This window comes from Oculina patagonica, chromosome 11 (genome assembly GCF_052425735.1).
Source record: "Oculina patagonica isolate OP01 chromosome 11, crgOcupat, whole genome shotgun sequence".
NCBI lineage: Eukaryota > Metazoa > Cnidaria > Anthozoa > Scleractinia > Oculinidae > Oculina > Oculina patagonica.
In genome coordinates, this window is record NC_135768.1 from 17,683,633 (window position 1) to 17,705,511 (window position 21,879).

General features: G+C 36.9%; 1 protein-coding gene across 9 annotated transcripts in view; it reads right to left on the bottom strand.

Annotated features, from left to right (window-relative positions):
* Window positions 1-280: 280 nt before the first annotated feature.
* Window positions 281-21,879, bottom strand: part of LOC144629503 (uncharacterized) — a 317,369-nt gene continuing 295,770 nt past the window's right edge. The window contains exons 1-6 of one of the 9 annotated variants that reach the window (XM_078487724.1): window positions 18,955-19,090; window positions 16,344-16,422; window positions 14,716-14,790; window positions 11,882-12,022; window positions 10,163-10,213; window positions 8,684-9,126 (exon numbers count right to left, since the gene is read on the bottom strand). In XM_078487724.1, the coding sequence (XP_078343850.1) occupies window positions 11,937-12,022; window positions 14,716-14,790; window positions 16,344-16,422; window positions 18,955-19,044 (330 nt within the window). In that variant the 5' untranslated portion in view covers window positions 19,045-19,090 and the 3' untranslated portion in view covers window positions 8,684-9,126; window positions 10,163-10,213; window positions 11,882-11,936. Of the gene's footprint in view, window positions 585-1,729; window positions 1,781-2,790; window positions 2,932-4,448; window positions 4,552-5,468; window positions 5,705-8,681; window positions 9,127-10,162; window positions 10,214-11,881; window positions 12,023-14,715; window positions 14,791-16,343; window positions 16,423-18,954; window positions 19,091-21,879 lie in introns of those variants that run through there. The other 8 variants (XM_078487734.1, XM_078487725.1, XM_078487726.1 and 5 more) reach the window with 8 other exon arrangements.

Sequence of the window (21,879 nt, forward strand, 5' to 3'; positions counted from 1 at the left end):
TCCCAGTTGTTTCAGGCATTCACCGTTGACATCAATAAATTTTAAAATTCAACATGGTGGGGTGCTTGTATTTCTTGCCCTCAGCTGATTTTATTAGATAATCTTGCCACGGATATAACCAACCTTCAGCCTATTTATTAACATGTGTTTGTAGATATGGTTACTGCCCGGTTCCCTATCCCTCATGGTTGTTGATTGATCAACAGTTTGATTATTTGAGTATTAATGAAGATTGATGATGTTGTTGTGTACCGACTCTCATTGAAATTGCAAACAAGGATATGTTTTGGTTACTCTTTATTTCAATTCAGAGGCTTAGTCAATTGTTGAATTATTTCTATGACAGAAGCAGGGAGTTTCACTCCTTAGCCTCTATTAATTTAATTATCTTTAATAGCCTCTAGTTCTAATTTTCTTTTATAGCCTCTAGCCATGATAAGGGTCACATTTTTGACACCTCTCTCCGCGGCACCTCCATGTACAAACACAACGCAAAATTCTGGTCCGGTCATGTGAGTACCAAAAAGCGTAACAAGTCCCCCCGCTAGCACAGGCTTTTTTGTTTGCTTGCCATGTGTCACACTCTAGGAAATTAAAAAAAAAATGTTAAACTGATTTAAAATTTTGAAATTTGAAAAGTTTACAATAAATACTTGTCCGCCTTATAAACCGTGCGCGTGTCCCATATTAAGAAATAAAGGCGTGAGGTCTCGTGGTATGGAATAAGCAGAGCAAAGTTCTTACAAAATAATGAAGTAAGACTGATATAAAAACGGGAAGGTGCCTGTTAACATCCACCCGCTCCAATCCAGAAAAACCGACAAAGGGCCCTGTCCTGGACAGTTTTATGATAATACTATACTGACTATAATAATAATAAATACTAATAAATACTGACTACTTTCATACGTTAACCCTCGGAGTACATGCAAATTCATAGCCCACTGTGGTACAAGAAACTGAGAGTTAAGTGGGTTGATGTAATCTCTCTCTAAGGTTGTCGTGCTATTTATGCACAACGAAATTACTTTGCATTCAGTAGAAAACGCTTGGCTTTCTCAACAAGAGGACCTATTTTTTTTGTTAGCTATGACGTCGTATGATGTCACGCGTCATTAGAGCCGCCATCTTAGACCCGCCATCTTGGATTTTACTATTTTGTAGAAAGTCAGAAAAATAACGGAAATTCAGTGATACAAAATCAAGCCAAAATGCTAATAGCATGTTTAATTATATGAATAGTACTTTTTGTTTCAAATAATCTAGAACAATTAAAGAATTACGTGAATAATAAATTTTTTTTGCCAAACTGATGGATGTACTTAGTGCTTTATTTTGTTTGATCGCATGCGAACAAATTTGTCCAAACTACATAATTTCTAAAGTTCACAGTGTCCCCAGTTATTTGAAGGTTTTACCTTCGGCTATACATCTCACGACACTTCAATAAAATTATTTATTGATTGATTGAGCTATAAACGATACGATAGGATGAATCAACCTTACTTGTTTAACTAGGTATTACACACACTCGATTTACAAGGATTGGAGGAGAGCGAAAAGACTTTTTCTTAATCGCAAAAACGCGTTAAAAGCGTGCTGAAGGAGCATTTTCCACCGGTGTGCCGACCTAAATCACTCTGACATACTTTTTGAATCATTATTATAACATTCTGCGGGAGAAAGTTATAACGCAACAAGATTTTTAGGATAAATATATTTTGCTTACTTTTGCGATAGAGCTGGCTGCCAAACGGCGGAGAACCTCTACCTTCAACAGCTGATATACGAAGAACATAACAAGAGACAAGATAAAATTAGTAAAAACAAAGGTAATAAGATTTCAAAGATAAATATGTATCTACGTAATTGCGCTTAATTGCGTTCTTGATTTACATTAAAACGCTGAATTAAGTCAAGGTAACGGTTAAAAAGATCGGTACACACAAGGCAACACTTTCATGCGACTTGTCCCCGCCACAAGTCCCTGGGAATTTTTCAATAAATAAAAAAGACAGCACGTTTTATTTGAAAGAAAATCCTCGCTGCCGACGCGGTTAGTCCAAGGAAACAAATTTATTTCCTTCATTTTGGGCTAATAAGTAGCCATTATCTTAGGTGGATAAGAAACCTGATGTAGTTTGTTTATTCCCTTCACGAGTTCTTTATTTTCAGAAAACAAAATGCGGTTCTTGCCTCGATCCAAATTGGCCAGATTTAAACCCGAAATCATATCAGGGGGCTTATAATCGCAATATTTTATTTATTTCATTACAGCGGGGCTAGGGGTTTATAAGCGGGGAAAGTGGTTATAACCGGCATTTTACGATTGTTTGTCAACAAGAAGTCAAATCGAAGCTAAAAAGAGATATATCCAGGTCGACGTTGTTAAGCGCGAAATGTGTCTTAAAAGGAAATTTTTGCTGCCGACTACAATTTTACTTGTTTCCATACACGGATAAGGTGTGCTTGCTAAAAACCAAATTCGTTTTCCAAGGAAATAAACCAGTATGAAGAGACGATACTATCTTTAATTATTGCCATAGAATATCAAATGCTTATATAAGACACCAAGTTCGTGCTCGAAAAAAACAGCGTGAAAGCACAAGAGAAATGACATGATGTTTTGACTTCCTTTTGTGGATAAGTCTAGCCCATCCGGTATCACAGAACCCGTGAACGTTTTAACTGATAAAAAATACTTACGCTTAGAATTGGTTGTCAAACATGGAAAAAGAAAAAAAGGAAAATAGAAGACCAATCCATTATAATCAATTTATTTCAACTTACCCCCAATGCCAAGCATCAATAGGACAAAGGACAGGACCACAAGAATCTTCATAGTTCACAAGCTCTTGGACTTCTTTTCGAAACTCTTTCTTAACTGCCAACTGGAACTTCTGGGATAATCGGATTTTGCCGTTTCTTTACCTATTTGCGAAAATGGATTAATCTCGCATCAATGATCTGAAGAATCCACACTCCAAGTGGATACATCAGATCATATCTAAATCCGGATTTTTAAGATTCATGATCCGTGCGATTCGAAAAAAGTACATTGACCCAGCGGTCTTTGCTGCGAAAAAACATGTTCGCTCTTTGTAAACACTGCAAAAACGGTAAGTTTTCAGGCGCGTATTTCGATCAAAATACAAAAATAATTCACGATAAAAGGAAACGCTAGCTTGATCAGTATGAAGTGTCATTTTAAACTGGATGCAGGTTTTTCCAAAAGTTGTATCCTTTTGAAATTGTCTTGAGTGAAGTTTGCATTGATCATTTTGCAAACATTCTTCGCTCTCAGATGGGTTCTCGCCATATTGTGCATGAGGGTAAAGAAGAATTACTTTAACGTGTGATTTTTGTGAAAGATTTTGTATGCTGGAATGATTTTAGCTAGGATACATTAGACAGAAAATAAATTTGTGCTGATGTTTTATGTTCTGTGCAAAATGTGTTGATCAGAGTTTACAAGGTTGCCATGACAGAAAGTACATTTTCGGATTCTTTGTTTCTTTGGGAGCAAAGTTTCCGTATGATCTCAGATCAATGATCTTATTTTGGATTTTTCCAAAGAAACGCACCTTAAGACCACAAAGTAGGGGCGACGGAGCAGGTTTGTTATTTGTTACCTTAAAAGATGATTGTTTAAGTTCAGAATGTCTTTGTTGACATTTGAGTTTCAAGAATACAAAACGTGACAATCTAAAAGCACTTAGTAAATAAGAAAAACAGTAAACGTCAAATTAAATGATGTTTCAAGAGAACACTTTCTTCTGACAGACGAAACGTTTTATCGAAATTTCTTTAACATGGCGCCAATTGTTTGTTTACTATTACAAGCGACACGAGGAAAGGCCATTAATATTGCGTATCTAACAAAACTGATCTCTAGCCGCTAATATCTTTTGCTTGAATTAAAAAAAAATGCTATTGGCAAAATGGTTTAGTTTAATCTTGACGGAATAGATGCTTCATCTAATTTCATCCATTCATGTAAAAGACTTTTGTAGAACAGCCTGACTGTTCAGGCAATGATAAACCGTGATTGAAGAAAGCTGGATTTTTCAGTTTTTTTTTGTAAAAACAAGATGACGGATTCGTCGCACATAGCGATTAAACCGAAACGAAATAACCACCTAGTGCACCTGGAGAGTGGTAATGTGCTGAGGTGGATTGAGCACCTGTATCTGCAACTGTTTTTATTCATAACACTATCTTTAAGCACGCTATCTATAGGGCTCGGCGCTCTTTAAACATTGTAACTGCCGTTCGACTTATATGAGTAAAATTCGTTTTGCTGCCTTGTTATTTTATTTTACAAAACTAAAGGGCACGGTTTTCAGCAAGACTATTCCTCATATCCTTGTTTGGTATTATGCAGAAAAAAGCGTTCAAATGTATTTCTCAGGCGTTAGAAATGAAAACAAGTTTCAAAAGTGACTCACCGCAATGTGGCTTTCTTGTTGTTTTTCTCGTACGTCTAAGCATTCGTGACTTGTAAGCTCTCTTGCGATCGGTGGCTTTCTGTGTTTTATGAGTAAGTAGTAACTATAAGATGTAAAATTGACATCTGTCAAGTTGGAAAATTGTGCCTAAGTGCTTGTTACAACTATCGGCACGTGCTGGCGTCAGACGAGCAAACAGACAGAGCATGTACAGTTGCATTCATCTTGGGTTTCTTAATATTCCCGTAAAATTTCGCCTAGTTGAAACAATTTAGAAGTACTTAGTACAAGGAATGTAATCATATATAAGTTTCATGCCGAAGTGCGTTTGAAGAAAATACTTTGCCTAAGATACGTAAATTTGTATCAAAATGCGCCATGGTTTAAGTTTTATCTTGACGCAATAGATGCTTCATCTAATTTCATCCATTCATATAAAAGACGTTTGTAGAACAGATACTGTTCAGGCAATAACAAACCACGATTTAAGAAAGCTGGATTTTTTTTTTTTTTTTTTTTTTTCAAAAAAGATGACGGATTCGTCGCGCATAGCGATTTAACCGAAACGAAATAACCACCGCACCTGAAGCGTCTGAATGTGCTAAGGCGGATTGAGCACCAGTATCTGCAACTGTTTTATTTCATAACGCTATCGTTAAGCACGATATCTGTATGACCCGACGCTCTTCATAAAATATCCGCTTTATCAGTGTAACTGTACTCGTCTTTATTGGTGCACACTTTGCCTGAAGGTAAAGTGAATGTATAAAGAATGTATAGAGCTCTTTTCTATATTACATATCTTATGAGTGGGTTTTCTACGCGTTTAGGCGACTATGGCGTGATTGGAGTTTTCAGTTAATGCCCTCTTGCACCACACCAAAACAAATTCTCAAGACGAGTTAACTCGAGAGACAGAGTAATGGCATTGCACACAAACATGGTGCATGAAAAATTAACATGCTTTATCTGAGTTGTAACACACAGAAGGGCAAAAAAGCAAAAACAAAAATGACTCACGGCAATGTGGTTTTCTTGTTGTTTTTCTCGTTCTTCTAAGCCTTCGTGACTGGATAGCTCTCTTGTGATCGGTGGCTTTCTGTGCTTCATGAGTAATAAGTAACGATAAGATGTAAAATTGACATCTGTCAAGTTGGAAAATGGTGCCTGAGTGTTTGTTACAACTATCGAGACGTGCTGGCGCCAGGCGAGCAAACAGACAAAACGTGTACAGTTGCATTCATCTTGGGTGGCTTTCTTAATAAAATATCGCCTAGATGAAAGAAAGGCAAATTTTCCTTATCGTGTCAACCTCAACAAGAGCATGAATGGCCAGAGGAAAATATAGCTACTAGTAATCAGTGTTCTTTTTCTATTTTTAAGTCTAATGCTATATGGAAATTAAATTTTGCGTTCAAAGTCAGCAAAATTAAAAAAAAAAAAAAAAAACATGCCAAAGACAATAAAGTAGGGATGACGAAACAATTGTTACCTGGGAAGGCAATTGCTTCAGTCAGAATGCCTTTGTTGGTATTCGAGTTTCAAGAATACAAACCCTAACCATCTAAAAGCACTTTGTAAATGACCAAAAACATTTAACGTCTTATCTATAACAAAATAAGTTCTAAATGATAATAATAAATTGGTTGTTTAAAGAAAGCACATTTGGGAAACTTTCAAGATGTCGGTCATAATAGAAACCACACTGAATTGTCGGTCACGAGAGATGTTGGTTTTCAGTGAAGTAGAGTCAAAGCTCCAGTATACGGACCGGACACCCAAAGGAAGAAGAAAAAAGTGTCTGTAAATGGAGCAAGCCGCTAACGGGAATGATTGAAATAAACAAATCAATACCAACCCCCTAAACCAACACGAATGAAGCTAACATTAACAGTCTCGCTGATTTACAAACGTTTGTTAATGAGTTTCCTATGGAACTCATATTATCTGAGTGGACCATATTAACCACGTACCGGATTATTACATCTTACTAAATTAATGAGTTTCCTACGGAACGCACATTCTCTGAGTGTAGCGTATTAACCACGTGCCCGATTACTATGTCTTACTGGTGTGGTGAGTTCCCTATGTAACTCATATTATCTGAGTGCAGCATATTAATCATGTGCCCAATTATTATGTCTTACTAGGGTTGTGAGTTCGCTATGGAACTCATATTATCTGAGTGTAGCATATTAACCACGTGCCGGATTATTATGTCTTACTACGGTGGTGAGTCCCCTATGGAACTCATATTATCTGAGTGTAGCATATTAACCACGTGCCCGATTATTATATTTTTATACTAGTGTGGTGAGTTCCCTGTGGAAGTCATATTATCTGAGTGCAGCATATCAATCAGGTGCCCGATTATTATGTCTTACAAGGGTGGTAAATTCCCTATCTAACTCGTATTATCTTAGTGCAGCATATTAACCACGTACCCCATTAATATGTCTTACTAGAGTGGTGAATTCCCTATGTAATTCATTTTATCTGAGTGCAGCATATTAACCGCGTGCCCGATCCTATATATCTTAGCTTTATTTTACATCTGTTACTTGCCGGCTACTGTTATAGTTGGGCTGTTTGTGTACTTAGATGATCACGCTGGTTTTCATTTGCCTTTTCAGCTGACGATGATGCTGTTGTTTTTGTCTTTATCGCTTAACCCTTTCCTTTACGTTTGGAGAATGAACTATATTCGTGCTGGTGTTAATTTAAACAATTTTTAAGAAAAGTACTCTGTAGGAAAAGTGATATAGAAGTGCTAGTTAAGCTTTGATCAATCAAGCAGAGTCTAGTGCGCAAGTGCATTAGCCTCAAAAAGCAGCCATTTTCTCAGTTATCGGAAAATTTTGTAGATGTCAGATCTGAGATCTCACCTGTCAGTTAAAATGAACGAGTTATTTCTTAGCTCTCGATCTTGTTTCATGTTTTCATGTTTCCAGCTTTGCCAACTTCCATTTTATAACTTATTATTATTCAACACATGCGCGCGCTGCCCAAATATGGTCAAAATGTTAACGATATCTGTCATCCGTACATAACAGATATCCTGCGATATACGTAGGTTGGGAAGATTCGTCCGAAATCTTGTAAAGCGGTCCATAATTACAGTTTTTCTTTCTGCAAAATGTGTTTCGTTGACGATTTGTTGAATAATAAAACAATTATCCTGCTCAATCTTGCGGAATATCGTCTGATTTTAGCCAACTCGGCCTACGGCCTCGTCGGCTAAGTATCAGGCGATATTCCGCGCGATTTCGCAGGATAATTGTTAATTATTTGCGAAATAGCGTGTATTTCGTTTGTGAACATGATGATTTAACTTGGCACCTAAAAGCCCTTTTTAAGAGAACCCAATAATATCTTTTGTGCGTTTTTCTAACCTGAAATCACAATTTCATATTTTGTTGCTCAAGTTCCTTGTGAGAGGTATGTAAAAGCGAAAGTCCTGTCTTAATCGCTCAATCATAATTCGCCCAGGGTCCCATACATGGCCGGTTTAGAGGGTTGTTTTTGAACTATTTGATGAAGGAGTTTGAGTCAAATTAGTTTTTCTTTTTACGAAATAATAATAATATGGCCTGTGAGCAAATCAGTTAAAAATAGTAGAGTGGATAAGTGCATTTTATCTTTGGTATTCTAATGAAGACAAAGTTTTTCACTCGTAATGCTAGTTTGAATTCTTTGATTTCTCTTATCGTGAGTTTGGGCTGCCCATGATTTGTCTTGTTTCAGGAGGTAAGGTGTATTCAATGAAAATATGAAAATTTCTAAGCCATTCTATAGAAAGTCATACCCTAGCCACTAGAAGCCGAAAACGATAAACGGATGTAAATAGTGTAACTACGTTTTCTTGAAACTAAAAATGTATGCCTTTCACACTGAGCCGGCTGTGTCCCACCCGTAACGCTGAAAAACGGAATAATGAATGAGAGAAAATATCATTTGTTTTTACGAAATAAAAACAATTTGCTCGATCTGTCACCCCGCATTAGCGAAAGTTCATTTATATATTTTCACATTTAATTATTTGTTTTAAAAACTTCCATTTGAAAACTTCCCTGAGACCGCTAATGCAATAGATGCATTTTCCATTTTCCCAGTCTGTTCAGGCATTCACTGCTGACTTCGGGGTGCTTGTATATTCTTGCCCTCAGCTGATTTTATTAGATAATCTTGCCACGGATATAACCAACCTTCAGCCTATTTATTAACATGTGTTTGTACTGATTACTGCCCGGTTCCCTATCCCCCATGGTTGTTGATTGATCAACAGTTTGATTATTTGAGTATTAATGAAGATTGATGATGTTGTTGTGTACCGACTCTCATTGAAATTGCAAACAAGGATATGTTTTGGTTAATCTTTATTTCAATTCGGAGGCTTAGTCAATTGTTAAATTATTTCTATGACAGAAGCACGGAGTTTCACTCCTTAGCCTCTATTAATTTAATTATCTTTAATAGCCTCTAGTTCTAATTTTCTTTTATAGCTTCTAGCCATAAGGAAACACTTAATTCGGGTAACATTTTTCACACTTCTCTCCGTGGCATCTCCATGTACAAACACAACGCAAAATTTTTCTGGTCCGGTCATGTGAGTACCAAAAAGCGTAACAAGTCCCCCCGCTAGCACAGGCTTTACTGCTTGCTTGCTTTGCTGTACACTCTAGGAGATTAAAAAGAATGTTAAACTGATTTAACATTTTTAAAAAGTTTAAAAGTTTACAATTAATACTTGTCCGCCTTATAAACCGTGCGCGTGTACCATGTTAGGAAATAAATATATAATGAAGTAAGACCGATATAAAAACGGGTAGGTGCCTGTTAGCATCCACCCGCTCCAATCCAGAAAAACCGACAAAGGGCCCTGTCCTGGAAATTTTTATGATAATACTGACTACTTTCATACGTTAACCCTCTGAGTACATGCAAATTCATAGCCCACTATGGTACAAGAGAGGAGAGTTAAGTGGGTTGATGTAATCTCTCTCTAAGGCTGTCGTGCTATTTATGCACAACGAAATTACTTTGCATTCAGTAGAAAACCCTTGGCTTACTCAACAAGATGACTTATTTTTTTAGCTATGACGTGATATGATGTCACACGTCATTAGAGGGGCCATCTTAGACCCGCCATCTTTGATTTTACTATTTTATAGAAAGTCAGAAAAATAACAGAAATTGATATAAAATTAAGCCAAAATGCTAATGGCATGTTAAATTATATGACTAGTACTTTTTGTTTTAAATAATCTAGAAAAAAATAAAGAATTATGTGAAAAATGAAATTTTTGACCACACTGATGGATGTATTTAGTGCTTTATTTTGTTTAATCGCATGCGAACAAAGTTGTCTAAACTACATAATTTCTAAAGTTCACAATGTGTTCAGTTATTTGAAGGTTTTACCTTCGGCTTTACATCTCACGACACTTCAATAAAATTATTTATTGATTGATTGAGCTATAAACGATACGATAGAATAAATCAACCTTACTTGTTTAACTAGGTATTACACACACTCGATTTACAAGGATTGGAGTAGAGCGAAATGTCTTTTTCGAAATCGTAAAAACGTGTTAAAAAGCGTGCTGAAGGAGCATTTTCCACCGGTGTGCTGACTAAATCACTCTGACATATTTTTTTCTGCGGGAGCAAGTTATAACGCAACGAGATTTTAAGGATAAATATATTTTACTTACTTCTGCGAAAGAGCAAGGTGGTAAACGGCGCAGCACCTCTACCTTCAACAGCTGATATACGAAGAACATAACAAGAGACAAGATAAAATTAGTAAAAACAAAGGTAATAAGATTTCAAAGATAAATATGTATGTACGTAATTGCGCTTTATTGCGTTCTTGGTTTACATTAAATCGCTGAAGTAAGTCAAGGTAACGGTTAATAAGGTCGGTACACACAAGGCAACACTAGTCCCCACCACAGGTCCCTGGGAATTTTTCAATAAATAAAAAAGACAGCACGTTTTATTTGAAAGAAAATCCTCGCTGCCGACGTACTTTAATCACTGTCCTTGAATCTTTTATGCTAACTACGAACCAAATTGTTCCTTTAGGTTTCCTGACAGGGTGCAAAGGGCTGGTCCATGGACCTGGCTCCATGTTATGTATACGTTCCCCCCCCCCCCACCCCCTTCAACCCCCAAAAAACTGACGTATGTAGGAGGAATATTGCATGGCCTCAGTGGCAATGCGATAAAAATTGACTAATTACTTCTAAGAGACTTCCGCGAAGATCAAAAACGTTCAATGAACAGTAAAAATCTTGCTTTGGTACATCTTCACGTTTTGTTATTATTTATTATTTTTTGCAAAATAAACTTACTACTTGCTGAAAATATGAAAACTTTAATAGGTGCCCAGCCTCGAATAGCGCCGAAATCGAATAAGCGCTTACTCTCAAGGTCCTAAAATGTATTAAGTGCCAAGGGCGCTTAATCTAATAAACACGGTAAAACAGTATTATGATGAATGGACTATTTTCAGCAGTCTTCCTGTTAGTATACAACATACTGTATGGGGTCGAATAAACTAGGCGCATTACTATCCGATACTAGTGTCTTTAGTCTTTTCGTCTTCTTTGCATTTTGTAACATTTCTCCGAGCGAAATACGACTGTCTCATTGTCATTGATCTTATATGCTTACTACGAGCCAATGAAAATGCCCCTTTAAAAGTCATGAGAGGATGCATATAGTTGGTCCTGATTGTACGCGGTTAGTGCAAGGAAACAAATTTATTTCCTTCAATTTGGGCTAATTAGTAGCCATTATCTTAAGTGGATATTCCCTTCACGAGTTCTTTATTTTCAGAAAAATAAAAAAAAAAAAATGTGGTTCTTGCCTCGATCCAAATTGACCAGATTTAAACCCGAAATCATATCAGGGGGCTTATAATCGCAATATTTTATTTATTTCATTATAACAGGGCTTGGGGTTTATAAGCGGGGAAAGTGGTTATAACCGGCATTTTACGATTGTTTGTCAACAAGAAGTCAAATCGAAGCTAAAAAGAGATAAAGGACATTTTTGCTGCCGACTACAATTTTACTTGTTTCCATACACGGATAAGGTGTGCTTGCTAAAAACCAAATTCGTTTTCCAAGGAAATAAACCGGTATGAAGGGACGATACTATCTTTACATTAAAGAATATCAAATGCTTATAAGAAACCAATTTCGTGCTCGAAAGAAACAGCGTGAAAGCACAAGAGGAATGACATGATGATTTGACTTCGTTTTGTGGATAAGTCTAGCCAATCCATCACAGAAACCCTGAACGTTTTATCTGCTAAAAATATTTACGCTTAGAATTGGCTACTAAACATGGAATAAAGAAAAAAAAAACAAGGAAGATAGAAGACCAATCCATTATAATTAATTTATTTTTTTTTTTCAACTTACCCCCAGTGCCAAGCATCAATAGGACAAAGGACAAGACCACAAGAATCTTCATAGTTCACAAGCTCTTGGACCTCTTTTCGAAACTCTTTCTTAACTGCCAACTGGAACTTCTGGGATAATCGGATTTTGCTGTTTCTTTACCTATTTACGAAAATGGATTAATCTCGCATCAATGATCTGAATAATCCACACTCCGAGTGGATACATCAGATCATATCTAAATCGGGATTTTTTGGATTCATGATCCGTGCGATTCGAAAAAAGTACATTGGCCCAGCGGTCTTTGCTGCGAAAAAACATGTTCGCTCTTTGTAAACATTGCCAAAACGGTAAGTTTTCAGGCGCGTATTTCGATCAAAATAAAAAAAATAATTCACGATAAAAGGAAACGCTAGCTTGATCAGTATGAAATGTCATTTTAAACTGGATGCAGATTTTCTAGAACAGCCACCGTGTGCCTACGAAAATTGTATCCTTTTAAAATTGTCAAGAGTAAAGTTTGCATTGATCCTTTCTGCAAACATTCTTCGCTTTCAGATGTGTTCTCGCCACATTGTGCTTGCATGAGGCTAAAGAAGAACTACTTCGAAGTTTGATTTTTGTGAACGATTTTGTATGTTGTTATGATTTTAGCTAGAATACATTAGACGGAAATTAAATTTGTGCCGATATTTTATGTTCTTTCCAGTGTTTACAAGGTTGTCATGGCAAAAAACACATTTTCGGATGCTTTGTTTCTTTGGGAGCAAAGTATCCGTATGATCTCAGATCAATGATTTTTTATGTTGGATTCTTCCAAAGAAACTTCAAAGTAGGGATGACGGAGCAGGTTTGTTATTTGTTACCTTAGAAGATGATTGTTTAAGTTTAGAATGTCTTTGTTGACATTTGAGTTTTAAGAATACAAAACGTGACAATCTAAAAGCACATAGTAAATAAGAAAAATAGTTAACGTCAATTTAAAAGCTGTTTCAAGAGAAAACTTTCTTGTGACAGACGAAACGTTTTATCGAAATGTATTTTATGTTGCGCCAACTGTTCGTTTACTATTACAAGCCACGTGCACACGAGAAATGGCCATTAATATTGTGTATTTAACAAAACTGATCTCTTGCCGACAATATAAATTTTTTTGCTTGCATTAAAAAATAAAACTGCTATTGGCAAATTGGTTTAGTTTAAAGGGACACTGGCAACCAGAATACATTGCGGGCACGCTTTCGTCGCGGCAACAATTTCTGTATTACAGAAATTCGAAAACTTGACTTTCGAATTTGGCCGCCATTCATACCCTAGTAAAAATTTGGGAAATGAATGTAAGGTGCTAAGGAGGAGCCCAAAAAAAGAAATGAGGTGCACAGTTCATTGCATGTGAATAGAGTAAAATGATCGAATGGATTTTTTTTGTGCTGCGTTGTTAACTTTTTCTGGGAATTCTGGTCGGCGATTCTAAGAAAACGTTTGACTCGAAAACAGCTTTTTAAAGCTGAGGTAGCAGTACAATCAACTGGGTACAGTACATGCAAAGATTTTTCTCGACTTTCAAGAAGTGACATAATATATTTAAAAACCGCTCTATGGTTAAACTGACTGAGAGTAGAGGAAAAGTATTGACCAAATCGATTCAATGAAGACGAATCGCTCAAACAACAACAATTATCCAAGTCCAAAAGTATATTTTCCGTCCGGGAACATTGTTGGGAGTCTAAAATGTGAAATCTTTAGTTCAAAGGCTAGCTTTAATTTTCGCTGAACTGTTCTCATTCATAGTTGGATGCTTACTTTGATTTTAGGGCCGGATTTTTTTTTTCTTCAAGAAACACGCATTTGAACGACAAATGAACCGCACGCCAATTTCCTGCAATTTCGAATTCTATTTTTTAGCGAACGACAAAAATCACAACGAAGTCGTTAACTAATAACACATTGTTTAGTGTCTGCAAATTTGAAAGCTTCGCCTCTGTTTGTTGCATCTATGGCCGAGGTCGGGGCAGCTTTGTTGTTCCTAAACGGTTTGACATTGCTGCCAAATATATACGGAGTTCGCCGAGCACTCAAGCTCGAAGGTCGCATCTCTGCAAACACAATTGCGGTGTTTTCCGCTTTTTCGGCTGCGAAAGTTCTTGCTTTGGCATGTCTGAAACAAGCCAACGTAAAATAGATCTTTCTAATTATATTTCTGTTTGAATCGTGAACGAGAAAATAGATCAAAACAATTTTACCGGTACCGAAGTAAGAATTTTTTTGCGACTCATGATCATGCTTGGATGATTAGCTTGCGCGTGTGTTTGACACAGAAACGAGCAAACGATAACCCGGATAATAATAACAACAGATGCGCGCAAAGGACACTGGTTGCCAATGCCCCTTTAATCTTGACGGAATAGATTCTAGAACAGACTGACTGTCAGGCAATAATAAACCGTGATTGAAGAAAGCTGGATTTTCTTTATTTTAAAAACGATGACGGATTCGTCGCGCATAGCGATTTAACCGAAACGAAATAACCACCTAGTGCACCTGGAGCGTGGGAATGTGCTAAGGCGGATTGAGCACCTGTATCTGCAACTGTTTTTATTCATAACGCTATCTTTAAGCACGCTATCTGTAGGGCTCGGCGCTCTTTAAACAATACCCGCTTTATCATTGTAACTGCCGTTCGACTTATATGAGTACAATTCGTTTTGCTGCCTTGTTATTTTATTTTACAAAACTAAAGGGCACGGTTTTTAACAAGACTATTCCTCATATCCTTGTTTGGTAGTATCCAGAAAAAAGCGTTCAAATGTATTTCTCAGGTGTTAGAAATGAAAACAAGTGTCAAAGGGACTCACCGCAATGTGGCTTTCTTGTTGTGTTTCTCGTACGTCTAAGCCTTCGTGACTTGAAAGCTCTCTTGTGATCGGGGGCTGCTGTGTTTTATGAGTAAGTAGTAACGATAAAATGTAAAATTGACATCTGTCAAGTTGGAAAATTGTGCCTAAGTGCTTGTTACAACTTATCGAGACGTGCTGGCGCCAGGAGAGCCAACCGACAGACCATGAACAGTGGCATTCATCTTGGGTTTCTTAATATTTCCGTAAAATTTCGCCTAGTTGAAACAATTTAGAAGCGCTTAGTACAAGAAATGTAATCATTTATAAGTTTCATGCTGAAGTGCGTTTGAAGAAAATACTTTGCTTAACATACGTAAGTTAGTATCAAAATGAATGTTTATATGGAGTGCGCCATGGTTTAAGTTTTATCTTGACGGAATAGATGCTTCATTTAATTTCATCCATTTATATAAAAGACGTTTGTAGAACAGATATTGTTCAGGCAATAATAAACCGTGATAGAAGAAAGCTGGATTTTTTTTTCAAAAAAGACGACGGATTCGTCTCGCATAGCGATTTAACCGAAACGAAATAACCAGCGCACCTGAAGCGTTTGAATGTGCTCAGGCGGATTGAACACCTGTATCTGCAACTGTTTTTTTTTTTCATAACGCTATCTTTAAGCACGCTATCTGTAGGGTCCGACGCTCTTTATAAAATATCAGCTTTATCAGTGTAACTGTACTCGTCTCTATTGGTGCACACTTTGCCTAAAGGTAAACTGCTCCAAAAAGATCCTAGAATGTATAGAGCTCTTCTCTTTATTACATGTCTTACAAGTGGTTTTTCTGCGCGTTTAGGCGACTATGGCGAGATTGGAGTTTTCAGTTAATGCCCTCTTGCACCACACCAAAACAAATTCTCAAGACGAGTTAACCCGAGAGACAAGGTAATGGCATTGCACACAAACACGGTGCATGAGAAATTAACATGATTTATATGAGTTGTAACACACAAAAGGGTGAAAACCAAAAACAAAATATAAACAGGTAGTTAAGTATATATTTGAGAGAAAAAAAGGTAGTTTAATATAGGTAGTAGAACCAAGAACCAAGATTTCAACATTTAATTATTAGCAGCCAAAGGAAAATTATCAATAATTTACCATGTATTCACACAAAATAACAGTATTAAAATATCATCAATGAGTTTTACTTTCGTTTAAGCTTTCTTTGAAGGTTAATCGGGCTTTATTCAATTATGAAAGTTCAAAAGAACCCGATTGTATGAAAACGGTAACAACTTGTCGCTCTTCTCTGGATGTATCTTTTCTAAAGAAAACATCAAGCGGAAAATGCTTTGGTCTCCTCAGTATCAGATTCCAATAGAAAGAAATTCTAGTATGAAACATTTCCATCTAAATTGAAGATGAACGATGTTACTATCGAATTTATATTTTCTGCCGCTCGATTTTCTATCAGTAAAAATACATTTTACAGCCTTGTTATTTTATTTTACAAAACTAAAGGGAACGGTTTTCAACAAGACTCTTCCTCGTATACTAATGTTTGGTATTATGCAGGAAAAAGCGTTCAAATGTATTTCTCAGGTGCTAGAAATGGAAACTAGCTTCAAAACTGACTCACCGCAAAGTGGCTTTCTTGTTGTTTGTCTCGTACGTCTAAGCATTCGTGACTTGTAAGCTCTATTGTGATCGGTGGCTTTCTGTGTTTTATGTGTAATTAGTAACGATAAGATGTAAAATTGACATCTGTCAAGTTGGAAAATTGTGCCTAAGTGTTTGTTACAACTATCAAGACGTGCTGGCGCCAGGAGTGCCAACCGACAGACCATGTACAGCGGCATTCATCTTGGGTTTCTTGAAACAATTTAGAAGCACTTAGTACAAGGAATGTAATCATATATAGGTTTCATGCCGAAATGGGTTTGAAGAAAATACTTTGCCTAACATACGTAAATCACGGTATCAAAATGATTTTTATATGGCGTGCGCCATGGTTTAAGTTTTATCTTGACGGAATAGATGCTTCATCTAATTTCATCCATTCATGTTAAAGACGTTTTTAGAACAGACTGACTGCTCAGGCAATGATAAACCGTGATTGAAGAAAGCTGGATTAAAAACAAAGATGACGGATTCGTCGCGCATAGCGATTTAACCGAAACGAAATAACCACCTAGTGCACCTGCAAGCGTCGGAATATGCTAAGGCGGATTGAGCACCTGGATCTGCAACTGTTTTTATTCATAACGCTATCTTTGAGCACGCTATCTGTAGGGCCCGGCGCTCTTTAAACAATATCCGCTTTATCATTGTAACTGTACTAGTCTTTACTGGTGCACACTTTTCCTCAAGGTTTAGTGTTCCAAAAAGATCGTAGAATGTATAGAGCTCTTCTCGTTATTACATGTATTACAAGTGGTTTTTGTACGCGTTTAAGTTTCAGTTGATGCCCTCTTGCACCACACCGAAACCAAATTCTCAAGGCGAGTTAAACCGAGAGACAGGGTAATGGCATTGCACACAAACACGGTGCATGAAAACTTAACAGGCTTTATCTGAGTTGAAACACACAAAAGGATGAACAAACAAAAAATATATATATACACAGGCAGTTAAGTATATAAATGAGAGAAAGAAAAGTAGTTTAATATAGGTAAAAAAAAACAAGAACCAATGTTTCAACGTTTAATTATTAGCAGCCAAAGGAAAATTATCAATAATTTACCATGTATTCACACAAAATAACAGTATTAAAATATCATCAATGAGTTTTACTTTCGTTTAAGCTTTCTTTGAAGTTCAATTGGGCTTTATTCAATAATGAAAGTTCAAAAGAACCCGATTGTATAAAATTACTACAGAAAACGGTAACAACTTGTCGCTCTTCTCTGGACGTATCTTTCCTAAAGAAAACATCAAGCGGAAAATGCTTTGGTCTCCTCAGTATCAGATTCCAATAGAAAGAAATTTTAGTATGAAACATTTCCATCTAAATTGAAGATGAACAATGTTACTATCGAATTTATATTTTCTGCCGCTCGATTTTCTATCAGTAAAATACATTTTGCAGTCTCGTTATTTTATTTCACAAAACTAAAGGGAACGGTTTTCAACAAGACTTTTCCTCATATACTGATGTTTGGTATTATGCAGGAAAAAGCGTTCAAATGTATTTCTCAGGTGTTAGAAATGGAAACTAGCTTCAAGTGACTCACCGCAAAGTGGCTTTCTTGTTGTTTTTCTCGTACGTCTAAGCCTTCGTGACTTGTAGGCTCTATTGTGATCGGTGGCTTTCTGTGTTTTATGCGTAATTAGTAACGATAAGATGTAAAATTGACATCTGTCAAGTTGGAAAATTGTGCCTAAGTGCTTGTTACAACTATAGAGACGTGCTGGCGCCAGGAGAGCCAACCAACAGACCATGTACAGTTGCATTCATCTTGGGTCGGTTTCTTAATATTTCCGTAAAATTTCGCGTAGTTAAACCATTGAAAAGCACTTAGTACAAGGAGTGTAAACATGTATAAGTCTCATGCTGAAGTGCGTTTGAAGGAAATAATTTGCATAAAATATGTAAATTTGTATCAAAATGATTTTTATATGGCGTGCGCTATGCTTTAAGTATTATCTTGACGGAATAGATGCTTCATCTAATTTCATCCATTCATATAAAACACGTTTTTAGAACAGATACTGTTCAGGCAATAATAAACCGTGATTGAAGAAAGCTGGAATGACGGATTCGTCGCGCATAGCGATTTAACCGAAACGAAATAACCACCTAGTGCACCTGGAGCGTGGGAATGTGCTAAGGTGGATTGAGCACCTGTATCTGCAACTGTTTTTATTCATAACGCTATCTTTGAGCACGCTATCTGTAGGGCTCGGCGCTCTTCAAACAATGCCCGTTTTATCATTGTAACTGTACTCGTCTTTATTGGTGCACACTTTGCCTGAAGGTAAAGTGCTCCAAAGAGATCGTAGAATGTATAGAGCTCTTTCTTTATTATATGTCTTATGAGTGGTTTTTCTACGCGTTTAGGCGACTATGGCGAGATTGGAGTTTTCAGTTAATGCCCGCTTGCACCACACCAAAACAAATTCTCAAGACGAGTTAACCTGAGAGACAGAGTAATGGCATTGCACACAAACACGGTGCATGGAAAATTAACATGCTTTATCTGAGTTGTAACACACAGAAGGGCGAAAAAGCAAAAACAAAAATGACTCACCGCAATGTGGTTTTCTTGTTGTTTTTCTCGTTCTTCTAAGCCTTCGTGACTGGATAGCTCTCTTGTGATCGGTGGCTTTCTGTGCTTCATGAGTAATTAGTAACGATAAGATGTAAAATTGACATCTGTCAAGTTGGAAAATGGTGCCTGAGTGCTTGTTACAACTATCGAGACGTGCTGGCGCCAGGCGAGCAAACAGACAAAACGTGTACAGTTGCATTCATCTTGGGTGACTTTCTTTATAAAATATCGCCTAGATGAAAGAAAGGCAAATTTTCCTTATCGTGTCAATATCAACCTCAACAATAGAATATGAATGGCCAGTACAGAGGAAAATATAAATACTAACAATCAGTGTTCTTTTTCTAATTTTATGGCTAATGCTATATGGAAATTAAATTTTGCGCTCAAAGTCAGCAAAATTAAAAAAATATATATACAACTTGACAATAAAGTAGGGATGACGAAACAATTGTTACCTGGGAAGGCAATTGCTTCAGTCAGAATGCCTTTGTTAGTATTCGAGTTTCAAGAATACAAACCCTAACCATCTAAAAGCACTTTGTAAATGACCAAAAACATTTATTGTCTGATCTATAACAAAATAAGTTCTAACTAATAATAATAAATTGGCTGTTTAAAGAAAGCACATTTGGGAAACTGTCAAGATGTCGGTCATAATAGAAACCACACTGAATTGTCGGTCACGAGAGATGTTGGTTTTCAGTGAAGTAGAGTCAAAGCTCCAGTATACGGACCGGACATCCAAAGAAAGAAGAAAAAAGTGTCGGTAAATGGGGCAAGCCGCTAACAGGAATGATTGAAATAAACAAATCAATACCAACCCCTAAACCAAAACGAATGAAGCTAACATTAACAGTCTCGCTGATGCAGTTTACAAACGTTTGTTAATGAGTTCCCTATGGAACTCACATTATCTGAGTGCAGCATATTAAATAGTAGCCGGATTATATTGTCTTAGTAGGGTGGTGAGTTCGCTATGGAACTCATATTATCTGAGTGGACCATATTAACCACGTACCGGATTATTACATCTTACTAAATTAATGACTTCCCTACGGAACGCACATTCTCTGAGTGTAGCGTATTAACCACGTGCCCGATTATTATGTCTTACTAGAGTGGTGAGTTCCATATGGAACTCATATTATCTGAGTGCAGCATATTAACCACGTGCCCGATTATTATATCTTACTAAGGTGGTGAGTTCCTTATCAAACTCATATTATCTGCGTGCAGCATATTAACCACGTGCCCGATTATTATGTCTTACTAGAGTGGTGAGTTCCATATGGAACTCATATTATCTGAGTGCAGCATATTAACCACGTGCCCGATTATTATATCTTACTAAGGTGGTGAGTTCCTTATCAAACTCATATTATCTGAGTGCAGCATATTAACAACGTGCCGGATTATTATGTCTTACTAGAGTGGTGAGTTCCATATGGAACTCATATTATCTGAGTGCATCATATTAACCACGTGCCGGATTATTATGTCTAACTAGGGTGATGAGTTCGCTATGAAACTCATATTATCTGCGTGCAGCATATTAACCACGTGCCCAATTATTATTTCTTACTAGGGTGGTAAGTTCCCTATGGAACTCATGTTATCTGAGTGCAGCATATTAACCACGTGCCCGATTATTCCATCTTACTAGGGTGGTAGGTTCCCTATCGAACTCGTATTATCTTAGTGCAGCATAAGCATATTAACCACGTACCCGATTAATATGTCTTACTAGAGTGGTGAGTTCCCTATGTAACTCATGTTATCTGAGTGCAGCATATTAACCACGTGACGATCCCGATTATTACATCTTACTAGGGTGGTAGGTTCCCTATCGAACTCGTATTATCTTAGTGCAGCATATTAACCACGTACCCGATTAATATGTCTTACTAGAGTGGTGAATTCCCTATGTAACTCATTTTATCTGAGTGCAGCATATTAACCGCGTGCCCGATTATTATGTCTTACTAGGGTGGTGAGTTCTCTATGGAGCTCATATTACCTGAGTGCAGCATATTAACCACGTGCCCGATTACTATGTCTTACTGGTGTGGCTAGTTCCCTATGGAACTCATATTATCTGCGTGTAGCATATTAACAACGTGCCCTATTGTTATGTCTTACTAGGGTGGTGAGTTCCCTATGGAACTCATAATTATTATCAGAGCGCAGCATAAGAACCACGTGCTCAATTGTTTACTAGGGATATTATCTGAGTTCAGCATATTAACCATTCAGCCGATTATTATGTCTTACTAGGATAAATATTGCGAGTTTCTTATCGAAGACATATTATCTGAGTGCAGCATATTAACCACATGCCCGATTATTATGTGTTACTAGGGTGTTGAGTTCCCTATGTAACTCATTTTATCTGAGTGCAGCATATTAACCGCGTGCCCGATTATTATGTCTTACTAGGGTGTTGAGTTCTCTATGGAACTCATATTACCTGAGTGCAGCATATTAACCACGTGCCCGATTACTATGTCTTACTGGTGTGGTGAGTTCCCTATGGAACTCATATTATCTGCGTGTAGCATATTAACAACGTGCCCTATTGTTATGTCTTACTAGGGTGGTGAGTTCCCTATAGAACTCATAATTATTATCAGAGTGCAGCATAAGAACCACGTGCTCAATTTTTTACTAGGGATATTATCTGAGTTCAGCATATTAACCATGCAGCCGATTATTATGTCTTACTAGGGTGCTGAGTTCTCTATGGAACTCATATTACATGAGTGCAGCATATCAAACACGCGCCCGATTATTATGTCTTACTAGGATTGCGAGTTTCTTATGGAAGACAAATGATAAAGTAAATAGATTAGTTATACCCACTATTAATTTGTTGAAAGATATTTTTGATTAAAAATATTTAAA